The 17,255-nt window shown below is 40.8% G+C and overlaps 2 protein-coding genes across 2 annotated transcripts; one reads left to right on the top strand and one right to left on the bottom strand.

Annotated features, from left to right (window-relative positions):
- Positions 1-482: 482 nt before the first annotated feature.
- Positions 483-3,740, bottom strand: LOC5568381 (putative protein tag-278). The gene is made up of 2 exons (XM_021853071.1): positions 1,647-3,740; positions 483-1,594 (listed from the first exon to the last, which is right to left on the bottom strand). Exons 1-2 carry the CDS (start codon positions 3,660-3,662, stop codon positions 599-601), a joined length of 3,012 nt encoding a protein of 1,003 aa, XP_021708763.1. The 5' UTR covers positions 3,663-3,740; the 3' UTR covers positions 483-598.
- Positions 3,741-7,956: 4,216 nt separating this feature from the next.
- Positions 7,957-9,489, top strand: LOC5568395 (cytochrome c oxidase assembly protein COX11, mitochondrial). The gene is made up of 3 exons (XM_001657982.2): positions 7,957-8,477; positions 9,082-9,249; positions 9,315-9,489. The coding sequence occupies exons 1-3, from the start codon at positions 8,094-8,096 to the stop codon at positions 9,468-9,470; spliced, it is 708 nt and encodes a 235-aa protein (XP_001658032.1). The 5' UTR covers positions 7,957-8,093; the 3' UTR covers positions 9,471-9,489.
- Positions 9,490-17,255: the final 7,766 nt, after the last annotated feature.

A 17,255-nucleotide genomic window follows, 5' to 3' on the forward strand; every position in this document is an offset into this window, starting at 1 on the left:
TTTACTACTAACGCTTGGTTAGAGAATAACTGCAAGCTGGTACTTAAAAGGATATCATTAAATAAACAGTTATTCTGAAATCCACTAGAAACAAAACTGTGATGAAATATATAAGGTATCTATCCAAAGTTTATCATCTATCTCATTGATTTGTTAAGCTCCTATATCAAAGAGCATGACCGCTGAATCATTTTTTTTGCATTTTTTATATTTGTTTGTAGTTTGGAAATGTTTACTATAAGTAAAAGGAATGGCCAATATTTTTATAAAGACAGGATTTTATTTTAGAGTCATCAGAACTTTTTTTAGTAGTTTCTATTTTTTCTTAAATCCGGAATGTTATTGTCATCTCAAATAATGAAAATATCGATATAATCAATCAAACACAATCGATTTTATTCATCATATGTGTAATTCTCAAACCAACCTGATGTTATGGACCAGAGCTTGTTAAAAAATAGGGTTTTTAATGAAGTTTGAAATCTTTTATCAATATTTATTCCACGCATAAAAATATCATGTTATTTTACATTTGATAAAAGCTTTAAAATCAAAAACATGCAAAGTTGCATTTACCTAAATTGTTACTATTTCATTTCTACTTCTTCTCATCACCTTGATCGAAAAAATTTTGCGACTTCAGAACGTCAAACTTCATCATCAGCAAATCTGTATCAATCGTTCCGTCTTCATTCTGGGCTATGTTCTGCATAAAATTTCCATTTTCCGTTCCCACATCATCCAATCGATTTCTCTCCAAAAAGTTTTGCAGCTGCCTTTCCACATCCCCATCGATGAATTGATCCATCTTTCCAAGATCTCGATGCTGTTGCATTTCGAAGAAACTGGCCTCCAACTTCCGATCATCGGCGACAGATTCTGAATTATTGACTGCTGTAATATAATCTCCAATCTCCTGTGACCGTTCACCGATCTTGCATAAGCTACACCGAGTTGATTGCAATCGCTTTCGCATAGATTGCAACTCCAATCGCTCCTTGCTAAGTTCAATCTTATCCTTCGATAGCCGATCCTCTCGCTCTGATATCTCCCTAAACTGTCGCTGCACGAGTTGCATTTTCATTTGCAGGTTCTGCTCCGCTCGCTTGATACTTTTGAACGCATTCTCCGCGTTGAGCTCCTTCATTTTGGCACTGTTGATAGCAGTTTCCAGCTCGCTTGATTTGTTTCTAACTTGACTTTCCTGGTTGATTAGCTCTCGACGCTTGGATTCGAACTGGCGTTGAAGCTGCAGCAGTCGTTCCCGCTCGACATCAGCTTGCTTCGCAGCGTCTTCTGCGACCTTGATGGCCGCATCGATCTCCGCTCGCGAAATTTCCGACTGATCTTTCTTCTGAATTTTTGAGAGAGTGTCGATTTTTACCTTTTCTTCTTGGAGAAGTGTCTTCTCATCGTGTATTTTCTGCATCAAACGAGAGTGCTCTTCCAACTGAATATGTTTCAGTTCGTCGATTCGTTTCTCATCTCGCGCGATGCGCTCACGCGCCGAATCTTTTTCTTTTTCAAAAGCTTGTCTTTCGGCATCCATCTTGACCAGTTTCTGCTGATAGTTCCAATGTTCTTCTGAAGCAGTCTGAAAATAATATCAAATTAGATGAAATTCTAATCACATTTGTTCTGATTACCTTTGTCAGTTCGGTAAGCTTTCCCTCTAACATCTCTACCAGGCTGAGCAAACGTGCTTTCTCCGCTTCAGTCGCTTCTTTCGTCCTCTCCATTATCCTTTGCTGATCATCCAGCTGCTTCTCCCTGGCTTTCAACTGAATATCCTTCTCCTTTTGAGTGAATTCAATTTGATCGTGGAGTGTATCTCTCAGCTGTTGTAAATCTCCGGATGCATTTTCTAAATATTGGGAAGCATTTTTAAGCATGGTCATGTACGATTGATTTTCCTGGAGTACTGAAAATTCTAACATCTTCGATTCTCGAATATTATTGATCATTTCTTTATGCTCGCCCTTGAGATTTTCCAGAGATTCCTCATAGTTGGCCTTCAATTTCTCTACCATCGCTCGATGCGCTTCTTCCATTGCCTGCACCTTCTGATTATGATCAACAATCAGTTGCTGCTTTTCGCTTTCTAGCTTCTCTAGTTTGCCCTTGTAGAACTCTTCTAAATTCTGGTTTTCCAACTTCATTCTAGACTCCATTATTTTAAGGCTTTCATCCAGAAACCCCATCTGCTTCCTGTAGCTCTGTTCAAGCATCGTAATTTCCTGTTCGTGATTGGCTGTAATGTTAGAAATCAAATCTTCCAATCGTAGTTTCTCTAATTCCATTCGCTTGAGCTCTGCTTGCAGTTCGACTTTATTCAAAGGATCTTCTGGTTTGCTATCAATGTTTCCTTTCGCTCCTTTTACATCCACCCGATCCATCAAAAGGGGCGCAATTTGAGGTGGCTGAGACATCATGACTTGTATGTTGCTATTGATGCGCTCCTGTTGCTTCGATATTACCTCCTCAAGCATATTGTGGCGTTGAATCTGTTTGTGCAACAATTCATTGAACTGAGACTCTTGTCTTTGCAAAATCGATTGCTGTTTCTGTTGCATTTCCAACAACGCTTGTTCTTGGCTTCTCATCTGTTTTGCAACCATCAGCTGAAATTCCTGCTGTTGCATGGTGTTGAGAGCACTTTGAGTGTCACTATTTAGGAGTTCCATCGTTTTGGCAGCTGTTGCAATATCCGGTTTTAACATAGCCGTCAAAGGAATTTGAATAGGTTCAATAGTAGGTCCTACTGGAGTAGTTGAAATCATTGGCGCAGGGGCAACGGAAGTTTGAGGAACGGGGGTTGATGGCTTAACTACGTCCGCTTGTTTAGGAGTATCAGTATCCACTTTTGGAATCGGAATCGGTTCAGGATCATTTGAAGTGCTGTTGTCGTCGTTCAACCCCAGCCAATCAGCACTTTTCTTGCTGGATTTTACATCTTTCCTGGCTTCTATTGGTGTCGAAAACAATCCTAGAGGATCATGCAGTGCTGTTGAGGACTTTCGTCTGGCGGTTCGTCGAGGACCTCCGCCACCACTGGGAGCATATCCTCCCATTATGGTACTTTCCGTTTGCAAGTTCTCCGATGTTTCAGTCGACTGTCTCGAGATTGATTTACTGCCTGCAGTCTCTTCTTTTCCCACTCCAAGAGATTGCTTACTTTTATTTTGCTTCGAATTAATCTCTTTACTAGTGGTTATTATTGGTCCACCAAGAATATCGTCCAATATATTAGATTTAGTTTTAGGTTTCTTTGGATCAAATCCCAAGTCAGACAATACATCACTATCATCAAAAGTAATCTCTTTCTTTTGCGCGGTTTCCAATTTCTTCACAGGAGTACTCGTTCTTCTTGCCTGGAAGCTAGTCAAACTTGAAGGCTGACCGGATGTACTTGGTTTGGGGAAGTCCAACGAAACATGACCATCTTTTTCAGCACCAGTAGTGGAGGCAGCAGGTTTTGACGGCTCTGCTTTGGGAGCATCTGATTTAATACCAAACAAATCTTCCATCTTCGATTGCTTAACTTCCGGTTTACTGGACGCAGACGATTTCTTTGATACCTTTGCATTTTCGTTGCCAAATAAACTATCATTGCTTCCATCACTGAGAAGGCCCTCCAACGGATCATCCAGATCAAAGTTCATAGCTCTGTTTCAGTAGATTAGTTTACTTTCTTTGAAAATTGTATCAAGTTGCTAAAGTTTGTTTTAAAACGATAAATAAAGTTGTATTTCAAAATCCGTTGTCATAGCATCTTATAGTTAGCATGCCTTCATATGCGCAGTCGCCAACGCGCAACACGTGTTTCATTATGGAAGCACGCGGGAGCACGCATCAACAGCGCCACATGTGGATGCTAGCTAAAGCACGCTCATGAAAATCTTGCTATAAAAAGAGTACACCATGAAAAATTTTTACACGCCGAAAAAAGATACACGAAAGCTGAGGGATGCGGTCTCGATATTTTGGTCTTTCAATTTGAACACAATTTTTTCCACCAGTGCCAACCGTTGTTTGTTTGCTTGTCTCGCAGGAAACCATTTTAAAGGTGCACACTTAAAATACTTCACACGAAGCTTTTACTGTTTGATGCAGGTAATAAAGGCTGGTTTGCTACTGACAAGAAAACGAACCGCCTATCTGGATGTGTGGCAAATTTCTTCCCAGAAATGGTCCAGAAAATCACATTTTTCTAACCGCAGTAAACAGTTGAGAAGAAAAGTCATTTCAAATGGGGCTCTCTGTAGGAAATTACTTGACCCATTCAGTCAAGGAATTAATTTACTTTTCTTGAGCGAAACAGCATACTTAGCTTTAGTCCAAAAAATCAGCTGAATCAAAAAATGGTTTCTGACTGTATTTTAGTTTAGAATATATTTCAAAAATATCTGAAAAAAAAACAAACGCATCAATAAGACCAAGTAGAACGTTCCTTCAACACTTTTAACAGTTGATAGTTTTTGTGTCACATAAAATGTATTTTTTTTAAGCGTGACGAATGACCACACACTCCTAGGCATACTCGGATCATTTTGATGAAAATGTAGGCTTGATAGCAGCCTGGCTACTTGTTGATATTTAGTTCGCACCCCCTAGTACGAAAGAGTTTATTCACAAACGCTTGACAACCACCCACCCACCCCCTCGTTACGCTTTTTGTATGAATATCCTACAAATTTTGTATGAGCTGTAACATCACGAGGACACCCACCTTCAGCGTTATGAAATTTGTGAATGGGCCCAAAAGTAAATCGCAGACAGATGTTCAACAAATATATAATGCGCCATTGCCATACACAGAAAAATCAGGCAACCCAAAAAATAAGCTCTTTAAACTCAAATTTGGGTGAGGGTTTATTCACAAATTTCATACGCCAAAAATGATCATTTTTGACACCCACCCACCCCTTTGTAATGCTTTTTTTATGAATTCTTTTCAAATTTTGTATGACCTGTAACATCATAAGGACACCTACCCACCCCCTACAGCGTTATGAAATTTGTGAATGGGCCTTAGTTTTTACCTGAGTGCTGCACTCAGAAACACGGGTACAGTGGGGATTTGCTCGTTGGAGGTCCGCTACATGGAATGACTCGATGATTGGATGTTCGCTGGTTTGAAAAAAATCCAACCAAAAAGCACTGTCAAAAGTAGATGTCAAACTGACTTTGACGTCTGAGCACCGCCGCGTTGAAGTCTCCATATATACAACAAATATGCACATATATGCAAGATATTGATGATAATATGGAGATAATAATGAGTTGGACTTAGAATTACTTGAAAATTGCGGATTTGTTACATGTGATCATTTTCGTGATCGAAGCACAGACAAACAGACGTAATACATAGAACAAATCTCGATCAAAATCATAGTCACGAGGACATGTACGCCGAATGCTAAAATTAGTGTGTTTGGCCGACGGGCCAACAGATGGCGGTAGTGTGTAAACGTCAAACGCGAACAAAAATGATGCGAGCGCTGCGGGTGGCGGATTGGCCATCTACCATATTTTTGAATCGAGCGTTAAAAAGGTGGTCGATGGACAATGATGAGAGTGTGACGTCTGTTTTTCTGTGATCGAAGTGTTCTCATAAAGTATGGCAAATCAAAGACACTGTCAGAAATTCCACTCTAGTTAAGAATCGTTGTGAAATGTTGAGCACTCACCCCGACGGCAATGCAGCAGCGTCCACGAATAGTCAATTATTCATGACAAATTAAATTTTGTACGAAGCTGCGAGATTGATTGAGGAATATCACGCAGAAGAATTTCTGTATGTTAAGATTACAATCCTGTCAATTACTTTTACCTACGCACAAATAGTTGTTTCAAAATAAAATTAACTTACGCCAACACTAAATTAACGTCGAATCAAATAAACACACTTCTTTGATTGAGCTATCCACTTGTACTTATAACAATTATAATTTTGATAATTATCACTATTCGGAAACATTCACCTCCCTAGAATTCAAGTCATGCTCACAAATCTACTTACTTCTAACTTGCAAGGAATAGTGTAGGTGCTAAGATGACCACCTCTCACGCAGGAGACCACATATCAAGTTTGTCGACTCGCCCTTTGTTTTCATTTTTGCAATGTTTTTTTTTTAGATCGATAAAGCAGCACCGAATCTTTTCAGATATGTTGATAAAGCAGAACAAAATGCTGAGTAAACATTGCAAAATATTGTAAACTCAATAAAATTCACTTTGAATCAACAAAAATATAGTTAAATTTTGACGTTTGACGTTTGTAAATTCAATCAAAAATATAGCTATCAACAACTATATGGTATAGTTATGTTTAACAATATAGTGTCAATTCAACTATATTTTTAGTTATCTCCAAATTAACCTTAAAATATAGTTAAATTGACCGGAAAAATGATTACGAACACTATATTTTGTTCTCCGTGATACGATGTGATAAGGTCGGAAATATTATTCCTTCAACTCTTTTCCACAAATTTGATGGCCCTGACTAGGGCCGATGGCGGATAAATAGCACTGCGGGATGTTATCAGTTGATTGCCATGGTCAAACGGGAAATCCTCAACGCAAACAGCAACAGCAACGGGTAGTGGATCCCCGGGCACAAGTCGGAATCTGGAAACGATGCTCACTCTTGAAATCTCGAGCGATTCCGACAGTAGACCTAACCTAAGAATGCTAATGTCGCTACTGTTCGTGTTACCACAGATAACAGACGTTGATCTCCGATTGTAAAACTGTGTAAGACAGTTAATGGTCATTTTGAATGGCAACACAACTAGCAACATCGTGGTGGCGCTGTCATCGCTAAGTTCCCATGACGATGTCAGTGGTGAATGTGAAATATTTCAAGATACTGATATTCACCACTGATTGACGCAATTCGCTGCGTGGTGGCGCTAGTGATTGCAAGGAGTTTCAATTTAAATATTTACACAGGTTTTCCGATAATTTTTGTTCTAGCATAAACATCTGTTATCTGTGGTGTTACCAACATCTAGTTTGCCATGCGCTGACAGCTTGAGTACCGGTCCTCAAAGTGTCAAATAAATTTTAAAATCATCCACTACAACATGGCATCGAACAAACAATGAAAAGATACAGTTGAAGGTGATAATAAACTAATTCAGTTTTGTGAGAACAGCGCCATTAGCGTTCTACTACTAATATTTCTATTATTCCGACGCTCGATTAACAGCAGCTCCTCGGATCAGCAACTCTGGTGGCTTCTGGTATCTGGTTCCTCAATCTGCTTCTTGACCACCGATGCTGAATTTATCACGAGTCGAAATCTGGGAGCGCGGATAAATTTGCGGCGGCGATGACGATGGCTTGAGCGCTTCTCCCAAGCCCCAAGCCATCGTCATTGCCGCCGCAAATCAATCTTGCGTCTTCCTCTTCCGACGACACAAACTGGTGACGCGGGTGCAAAGGCAAAGCTGACTCGCCCGACCGTGTTCACAGCTCGACCACAAAAAAAAAGTCTGAGGGAAGAAGCAGGGACCCGTTTGCTTTTATAGTGCGAAGCGATACCGTCGAAAAATGCTCGAACGGATATTTATATTTAATAATATATAATATATAATAAATTTGGAATTTCGCTTGGCCCATCACTCGCTTGGTACTAAATCGCTCATATGATTTTGACAATCATTCAGATTTATAATAATTTTAAATGAGGTTTACTACCTTCATGTCAAATCCTAGTGATCATACAAAATTGAATATTTTGTTCAATTTTGTAAGTTCACTTAATTTTTACCAGTGAAATTTTCGTTCCTATTATTAAGTGTGTAGCGCCAAGCGGTGAGTAGCAAAATCTTGAATTGTTCGCTTTACGTTTTATAGCAATAGATTTTATAACGAAACAGACAAAACCCTTTTCATCGCTTTTATCTGATTTTGACATTTTGATTGCTATAAATTTGTTATGAAACGAGTCGAGTGTCAACAAATAAAATTTGTCCCAGAATTTAGAGAAGTGGTGTAACAATTTTGCTAATAGTTTTCTAGTGAAATGCATTATTAATTTGTTAACATTGATTGTGTAAGTAGTGTTTACTAAATAATAGAAAATGCTTCTTCCATCGCTGGCAAGAATAGCACACCTGTGCAGTGGGAAAAGCTTGCTCCGAATCCCTAGATCGCTACCGGCGCCGGTTCGATTCATCGGTCGAGATCAAAATGCGGATGCAGCTCGAAGGCACAGGATTCGGACCACTATCTACTATGTGGCCGCAGCTGGTGTACTGACGGTGGGCATGAGCTATGCCGCCGTTCCTCTCTATCGGATGTTTTGCCAAGCGTACAGTTACGGGGGAACCACAAGTCAAGGGCATGACGCGGAAAAGGTGGAAACCATGCAGCGGTTCAAGGACCGGGTCATCAAGATTCGGTTCAATGCTGACCTAGGAGCAGCAATGCGGTGGAATTTTAAGCCCCAACAGCCGGAGATTAACGTAAGTATATGAATGTGACCCCTAGCAAGAAAGTAGCAGGTCTCTATTTTAATGCGTCTCTTAAATCCCTTTTAATGGAAGATCTTTAGTTTTTTAAGCGAATGGACTTGAAAGTCACTTTTTCCTTCTACTTGTAGCTATGCAGCTCCAGCAGTTATTAAAAAAAACTACAGGGTTTGCTCCAGATTTTTTGAGGAAATTCGTATAAGAGTATTTTCTAGGAACCTCTACAACAATTCCTCAATTTCTCCTATATCGATTTTTTGTTAGTTATTTCTCCAGTCATATATTTATCATGTAAAATCCTTCGTTGATTAATTTACGGTTTATCTCAGGAATTGTTTAAAATTATTCCAGGACTTATTTCTGGAACTCTTCTAAAAATTCGTCAATAAATTCGGTTCATCATTAAGTTCCTCCAGAAACTCATCTAGAATTTTTTCCAATACTTTATCCACGAAATCTTTTTGGTTTCTTTTCGATCTCGTCGGTCGTTTTTTTGTTTCAGTTCGATCTCTTTTTTCAAGCCTAATCTGTTAAGTTCCCATTTTGAAGGCACTCAGTCGCTACGCCCTATGATATGAATAATTTATTTTTTTTGCAGGTCGTTCCTGGCGAAACCGCCTTAGCTTTCTACACAGCTAAGAATCCTTCGGACCAGCCGGTGATAGGAATCAGTACCTACAATGTGATTCCGTTCGAAGCCGGACAGTACTTCAACAAAATCCAGTGCTTTTGCTTTGAAGAGCAGCAGCTCAATCCGCACGAAGAGGTAACAATCATTAATTTCGTATTCGTTCTGAATTGATTATAATATTTTTTTTTATTCTTATATAGGTGGATATGCCAGTGTTCTTTTACATAGATCCCGAAATTATGGATGACCCCAAGATGGAACTTGTTGACTCAATTACGTTATCTTATACATTTTTCGAAGCAAAGGAAGGCCTAAACTTCCAAATGCCGTCTTATGCAACGAAACATGGTTCATAAATTTTAATAACGACTGTTATTGATATAGTTTTTTTATTTTTCTTCGAAATGTTCGAACGCTGGATTCTCACAAACGCTCGGTAAGTTTTCGCCAATGGCTTATTAAACTATTCCTTTAGCAGTTATTCCTGAAATTATTCAATAATTTCGTAATAGATGCTTAAAGGAATTCTTGCAAAACCGAAGGAAATCTTTCAGCAACCCAACACTGAATACTTGTCATTTTTACGGATTGTTCCCCGCAGCGAATTTGATGATTTTCGTTCAGTTTATTTTTATTTATTTTTTTCAGAAAATAGTATAAACATTCCTCCTTCAAAAATATTCACCTTCGAAAATTCCTCCATAAAATCTCCCAGGAATTGCTCCAAAAATGTTTGCAGATATTCACCCTTATTCTTGTTTGTCCCATTTGATTTTGCTGGCGTAAATGAAAATACAAAACGGTTTGCGATCGAGAGAGCTTTCGAACGTAAGCAAGAATAGGGGTGGTTAATACAGGAAATCCATAAGAACTCTTCCTAGAATTTCACAGCGATTACTTAGGAAATTATTCCAAAGAGATCTTCCAGGGATTCCTACAGAAATTCTAAAAATTCGTGCTTATTCTGCGCGGCGTGTGAGTCGAGACGAATCGCTCTCACCGCGAGTGACGTGAGACGACTAATGTTAATCAAATGGGAGCGAGTCGACAATTGTCACCTCATTCGACTCGTCTCACCTCATACGCCGCGCAGAATAAGCACAATTATCTTTTGACTTCTCATGAAGCTTCCCCAGGAATGTCTTCATGAAATTTCTCAAGGAAATGCTACGAATTTCAATCTCCAGGAATTAATTTAAGAAATTGTCGAGAACTGGACCTTAATGGGCCAAATGTTGCTGCCCTGAAGAAGTTCATCAGTTATTTCTCCAAGAGTATCATCAGAGATTTCATTACGTTATTCGCAGCCTGAGGCTAGTGCAATTCTTACTTTAGAATTTATTAGCTGGTAGCAGGTCTCTTTGAATAGACTTTGATACTTTGGATAGACATGGTCTTAATTTTTATATCCTCACCGTTCAGCGAATAGGTTCAAACCTACTCAACGGATACACATATTTTTTGTCGGTACACTGCTACACAAATCTAGTTTCTAAACGTGGCCAAAAGAACTCGTAAATATTCCTGTGGCAGAAATTATTCCGGTGAGTCACTGGGTCAAATCGGGTAAAAAAGGTGTTGTGCATTCGTGTCCCTGGAAGTAGGCAAATTTCAAATCACAGATAGTTTTCGGAATCGGCTATAATGTGTAATAGCATCAATGCGAACTTTTTGACAAACGATTGAAGTAAATAACCATGTGTCCTGCATTTGATTGATCCTACAAATGACCATTTTCGGGTTCACTGGGCGCCTCAAATTTACGACAAAGTGACCAATTTGTATCTGAACATCTGTGTCAAGCTTATGGGAACACAATATAGAATTATTATGATTGATCTTTACTTTTCGAGAATTGAAACGGTTTACTCTTCGACAAATCTATAGCCGGCTCAGGGCACCAAGTGGCCACATCCGGTACATTCTAAATTGTGCCAATGTTATAAAATTAGATATGAGATCTTAATGTTTTATGCAAATTAAAATGATTGTCATAGGTAATAAATATAGATAACTTTACTTTACTTTTGCTGGCTCTACGTCCTTCAAGACATGACCTGCGCCACAATGTTACGCCAACTAACTCGGTCCATGGCTGCTAACCTCCAATTCCTCGATCGCCCCACACTTCCAAGATCCTGCTCCACTTGGTCAAACCACCTAACTCGTTGCGCTCCCCTTCGTCTTGTACCGGCCGGATTTGAGTTGAACACCATTTTTGCGGGATTGTTGTCCGGCATTCTCACAACATGTCCCGCCCATCGTACCCTTCCAGCTTTGGCGACTTTCGTGATACTGGGTTCACCGTAGAGTTGCGCAAGCTCGTGGTTCATTCTTCTCCTCCATACGCCGTTCTCACATACTCCGCCGAAGATCGTCCTAAGCACACGTCGTTCAAAAACTCCTAGCGCTTGCAGGTCCTCTTCGAGCATTGTCCACGTCTCATGCCCGTAGAGGACTACCGGTCTTATTAGCGTCTTGTACATGGTACACTTAGTACGGAAGTGAAGTTTACCAGACCGCAAGGTCTTGTGGAGTCCATAGTAAGCACGACTTCCGGCGATGATACGTCTTCGAATTTCTCTGCTGCAGTTGTTATCCGACGTTATCAATGATCCAAGGTAGACGAATTCGTCCACCACCTCGAACTCATCCCCGTCGATCGTCACGCGTCTGCCTATGCGAGCTCTATCGCGCTCGGTTCCTCCAGCCAGCAGATATTTCGTCTTCGACGTATTTACCTTCAATCCAACCCGATCTGCTTCACGTTTCAGCCTGGTATACTGTTCAGCAACCACCTGGAACGTTCTTCCGACAATGTCCACGTCGTCAGCGAAACAAATGAACTGGCTGGATTTATTGAAGATCGTGCCCCGCATGTTGAAGCCCGCCCGTTTCATAACACCTTCTAGCGCAATATTGAACAGGAGGCAGGAAAGACCATCGCCTTGTCGAAGTCCTTTGCGTGTTTCAAATGGGTCCGATAAAGCACCCGATATCTTCACACAGCACTGTACACTATCCATCGTTGCTTTGATCAGTCTAGTCAGTTTCCCGGGAAAACCGTTCTCGTCCATAATCTTCCATAGCTCTTCGCGGTCGATGGTATCCAAGGCCGCTTTGAAATCGATGAATAGGTGGTGCGTAGGGACTTGATATTCGCGACACTTTTGGAGGATCTGCCGCAACATAAAGATTTGGTCTGTCGTCGATCGCCCGTCCACAAATCCGGCTTGATAACTTCCAACAAATCTGCTTGCCAGTGGCGATAGACGGCGGAAGATGATCTGGGAAAGCACTTTATAGACTGCATTAAGAATGGTGATCGCTCGATAGTTCTCACATTCTAACTTGTCACCCTTTTTGTATATTGGGTATATTATTCCCTCCTTCCACTCCTCCGGTAGCTGTTCTGTATCCCAGATCCTGGCTATCAATCGGTGCAGACAAGTGGCCAACCTGTCCGGGCCCATTTTAATAAGTTCCGCTCCAATACCATCCTTTCCAGCTGCTTTGTTGTTCTTGAGCTGTTTGATAGCATCCTTAACTTCACTTATTGTGGGAGTTGGCACGTCTCCCTCATCCGCCGTACTGATGAAGCCATTCCTCCTGCTGTCTTGATCTTCCTCCTCTGCGCCGTTTAGGTGTTCATCGTAGTGTTGCTTCTACCTTTCAATCACCTCACGTTCGTCCGTCAAGATACCTCTATCCTTATCCCGGCCCATTTCGGCTCGCGACACAAAGCCTTTGCGGGATGCATTAAGTTTCTTGTAGAACTTACGTGTTTCTTGAGAACGATACAACTGCTCCATCTCTTCGCTCTCCAACTCTTCCAGGTGGCGCTTTTTATCCCGGAATAGATGGGTTTGCTGTCTTCGCTTCTGTTTGTATCGTTCCACGTTTTGACGGGTGCCTTGCTGCAGCATCATCGCCCGCGCTGCATTCTTCTCGTCCAAAACCGTCTGACACTCCTCGTCGAACCAACCATTCCGTCGATTTGCTTCCACGAACCCAATGGCACCTTCCGCTGCGTTGTTTATGGCTGCTTTGAGACTACTCCAGCAGTCCTCAAGAGGGGCTTCGGTGAGCTCTCCCTCTTCCGGCAACGCTGCCTCAAGGCTTCGCGCGTATTCAGTTGCGACTTCGGGTTGCTTGAGTCGCTCCAGATTGTACCGGGGCGGGCGTCGGTACCGAATGTTGTTCACAACGGAGAGTCGTTGGCGCACTTTAACCGTCACAAGGTAGTGGTCCGAATCGATGTTTGCGCCGCGATAGGTTCTGACGTCGATAATGTCCGAGAAGTGCCTTCCATCAATCAAAACGTGGTCGATTTGTGATTCAGTCTGTTGGGGTGATCTCCAGGTGTACCGATACGGGAGGCTGTGCTGGAAGTAGGTACTACGTAGGGCCATGTTTTTGGAGGCGGCGAAATCAATCAGTCTAAGGCCGTTTTTGTTCGTAAGCTGGTGAACGCTGAACTTCCCTATAATCGGTCTAAATTCCTCCTCCTGGCCAACCTGAGCGTTGAGATCTCCGATAACGATTCTGACATCATGGCTTGGGCAGCCGTCGTATTCACGTTCCAGCTGCGCGTAGAAAGCGTCCTTATCGTCATCGTCACTTGCTAGGTGAGGTGATTATGCTGATATTGAAGAAACGGCCTTTGATCCTCAACTTGCACATTCTGTTGTCGATTGGCCACCACCCAATCACGCGCCTCTGCATTTCGCCCATCACGATAAAAGCTGTGCCCAGCTCATGTCTATTGCCGCAGCTCTGGTAGATGGTAAACCATCCCTATACGTATGTACCGTCGACCCTTTCCAGCAAACCTCCTGCAGCGCTACGATGTCGAAATTGCGGACCCTCAATAATTCGGAAAGAATGCGGGTACTTCCCAAGAAATTGAGAGACTTACAGTTCCATGATCCGAGTTTCCAATCGTTAGTCCGTTTTCGATGCCTGGGTCTATGTCGATTGTTCCGGTCAGAATTTACATTGTATGCTTCCTGTACTGATGATTTTTACGGCTGGCTTGTAAGGCCTGCACCAACCCCCTGTCTCGCCGGAGGTTCATCGTGCACAGCACTGTTTAGAGTTCCACGCTGGCACTAGGACGATGATCAGCCGCTCCTAACATGGAGAACAGACTCTGTTTTGAGCCGCCCCTAACATGGAGAACAGACGCTCTGATAAGCTACACCCTCAGAAGAGAGGAGCCCCCCCTTCCCTGTCAGCATACGACCAAGGTTCCACCAGGGTTGGTTACCCGATCTTCCCTACGGTTACTCGTATCCCAGGCGGCACCACGGGGAGGTAGGGATAGGAGTTACTGGACAAGAGGCTAAGGACCACAAATGGGGTATATTTTATACCTGCAGGTACGCGAAGTACCAATGGTACGCATTGTCCAGTCATTTACCACCCGATAACTAACTTTGATAAGATAACTTTGCATGTCCTAAAAATATTATATTTTTACCCGACCTGACCCAGTCACCTACCGAAATATATCCGGCCCCAAGAATATTCCCAAGTTCCTATGGCCAATTTTAGAAACTAGATATGTTTACCACTATACTGACAAAAACATATTTGTATCCGCTAAGTATTAGCTGAGCGGTGAGGATTTTAGTATTTTTGTTTCCACTCAGGCCTATACGGGTTAATGGAAGGTATCTAAAGTATCTGAATTCCAATTATCTAGAGGTTCTGATTTCTGATTCGAAATCCTTCACAGGAATTTACACAGGGATTATTTCAGGACTGGTAACAGGTCTCTTTTTAAAAAAATTGGTCTCTTTTGTAATTGTAATGCAAGTCTAGAAAGTCTCGGAAGATCTCTAAAGTTTCGAAATTATCCCAGTGGCGATTCAAAGTATGCTTAGAAGAATTTCTTAAAAATTTGTCTCAGGAAATCCTCGAACACTCCAACGTTTCTATTTCCTAAAATAATTATTCTAGCAGATCTCTTGGTTTGTACAGGAGTACTTCCTAGCACAGGAATTTTTCCACAGTTGTTGATGAAATTCCTTCAAGGTTTTTCCAAGAACCCATACAAGAATTCTTCAGTTCCTTTTTCGATCTCTCACTGTTGTTTCTTCCGTTATTTTTGTATGAATTTCTCCGTAAATCCATTTACGGTTTATTTTATTTTTCTTTTATTTAGTTAACATTTAAACAGATAGCACTGAATCAACAATGTCACGCCACAATACTCGGTTCGTGGCCGCATCTCTCCATCCTTGGATCTGCCCCACGCTCGCCAAATCGATACGCATTTGATCCGCCCACCTAGCTCGCTGCGCTCCACGCCTTCTTCTACCGACCGTATCCGAAGCGAACACAATCTTTGCAGGGTTGCTGTCCGGCATTCTTGCAACATGCCCTGCCCATCGTATCCTTCCAGCTTTGGCCACCTTCTAGATACTGGGTTTGCCGTAGAGTTGGGCGAGCTCGTGGTTCATTCTTCGCCGCCACGCACTGTTTTCCTGCACACCGCCAAAGATCGTCCTAAGCACCCGATGTTCGAAGACCGTTTATTTAGGGTTTATTTATATATTATTGCTCAAAAATTATCCCAGGGATTGGACCTAGAAATCCACCCATATTTCTTTAGGGATTCTGTTCAATGATTTCAAGGAATGCCTCCAGAAAATCCTGCATGGATTTTTCCAGGTATTCAATTGATTTTTTCTTCAATAATTGTCTTAGTAATTCATCTAAAAAACCTTCTAGACTTTGGGTAGTTTTTGGTTTTTGCAATTGGGTAGATCTCTTCGCAAAAGTTCATCAGGAGGTATGGGACGATTAGTGTTTTTCATAGAAATATCGATTATTTTGACTCGAGAATCATTTTTGGAAATGGCCTATTAATTTTTGCATGCAACATATTTAAAAAAATCTAACTCCGAAACTGTTGGTTTGAGAGAAACAAATTCTATGAAGAAGTTGTAGTTAATCGTTTGGGCTACAAGAAAAAATATACATAGAAAAAATATTTTATGTTTTTCATGAAATATTCAAAAATAAAACCTTAATTTTAAATTACACGAAAACTCAATTTTTAATTTTCACTATAGAATCTTGATAATAGACAGATGTTTGGGACAAAGTTTCATGATGGAGAAATTTTTAACAAAAAAAGTTTTTCTAAGAAAAACTTGGTCGATTTTCAAAATGTTGGTTTTTGTAATAAATACGTTCTGATGATACAATAGGAATCATGAAATGATTCGAAACCTAATGATTATCTGGATAACTTCCCTAGAAGTAGCCATTCTCGAATTATATCAAGTTTAATGCAAACAAATATAATGCAAATATTAAAAAAGGCCATTCTCATTAGTAATTCGCGATTCTCCATCAATAATAATACGTTTTCGAGAGTAAAGACCATATTTCTTTCCACTTACTTATTTTTCTTGATGAAGAATCGCGAATAACTAACAAAAATGAGTAGATGAAAACCCGATTTGAGAACTATACCATTTAATTCCACTAGAGTTTGTATCCTTTGACAGATACGCGTATTTCGACCTCTACTGTAAGGCCGTCTTCAGTGTCGTGTACTAGACTCGAATTGAAGAAAACCATCGTATGCACACATTATATATTTAAACTAGGTATAGTCATAATTCCCTAATCTTGTTTTGCAAGAATCTTAAAATTTAAGAGCTGTACCTAATGATCCCATCCCTCTTTAGTAGATACTTTAAATTTAAGAGCTATAAGCAGTGCCGTAGCGTGCGGTTGGCCAGGTTGGCACCTGCCAAGGGCGCCAGCCTATGGGGGGCGCCTTAATGCGTCAAACATCTGGAATTTTTTCGAAGAAATATATTATATAAGGGCGCCTTTTAAGTCACAATTTCAAAGGAAATTCCTTAACGTAACAATTGAAAATTTAAACGGTTCCTGAATCTCTTTCAATGATTATTTGATATTGTGGATGTTAAATTTCAAAATTTAATACCGTTTTGACTCATATTCCGAACACTTAAGGCCACCAGCGACTTTAAATGTATCTGATGGGCATAAAATTACTGTTGTTTGTGAACACTTTTATTTCTTAGCCAAGTCCAACTGTTAGCTGTTGGGTGTAACGTGAAAAATGTTTATTTGAACTTTTCTAGTATTTCTTT

Source organism: Aedes aegypti, chromosome 3 (genome assembly GCF_002204515.2).
Source record: "Aedes aegypti strain LVP_AGWG chromosome 3, AaegL5.0 Primary Assembly, whole genome shotgun sequence".
Classification (NCBI taxonomy): domain Eukaryota; kingdom Metazoa; phylum Arthropoda; class Insecta; order Diptera; family Culicidae; genus Aedes; species Aedes aegypti.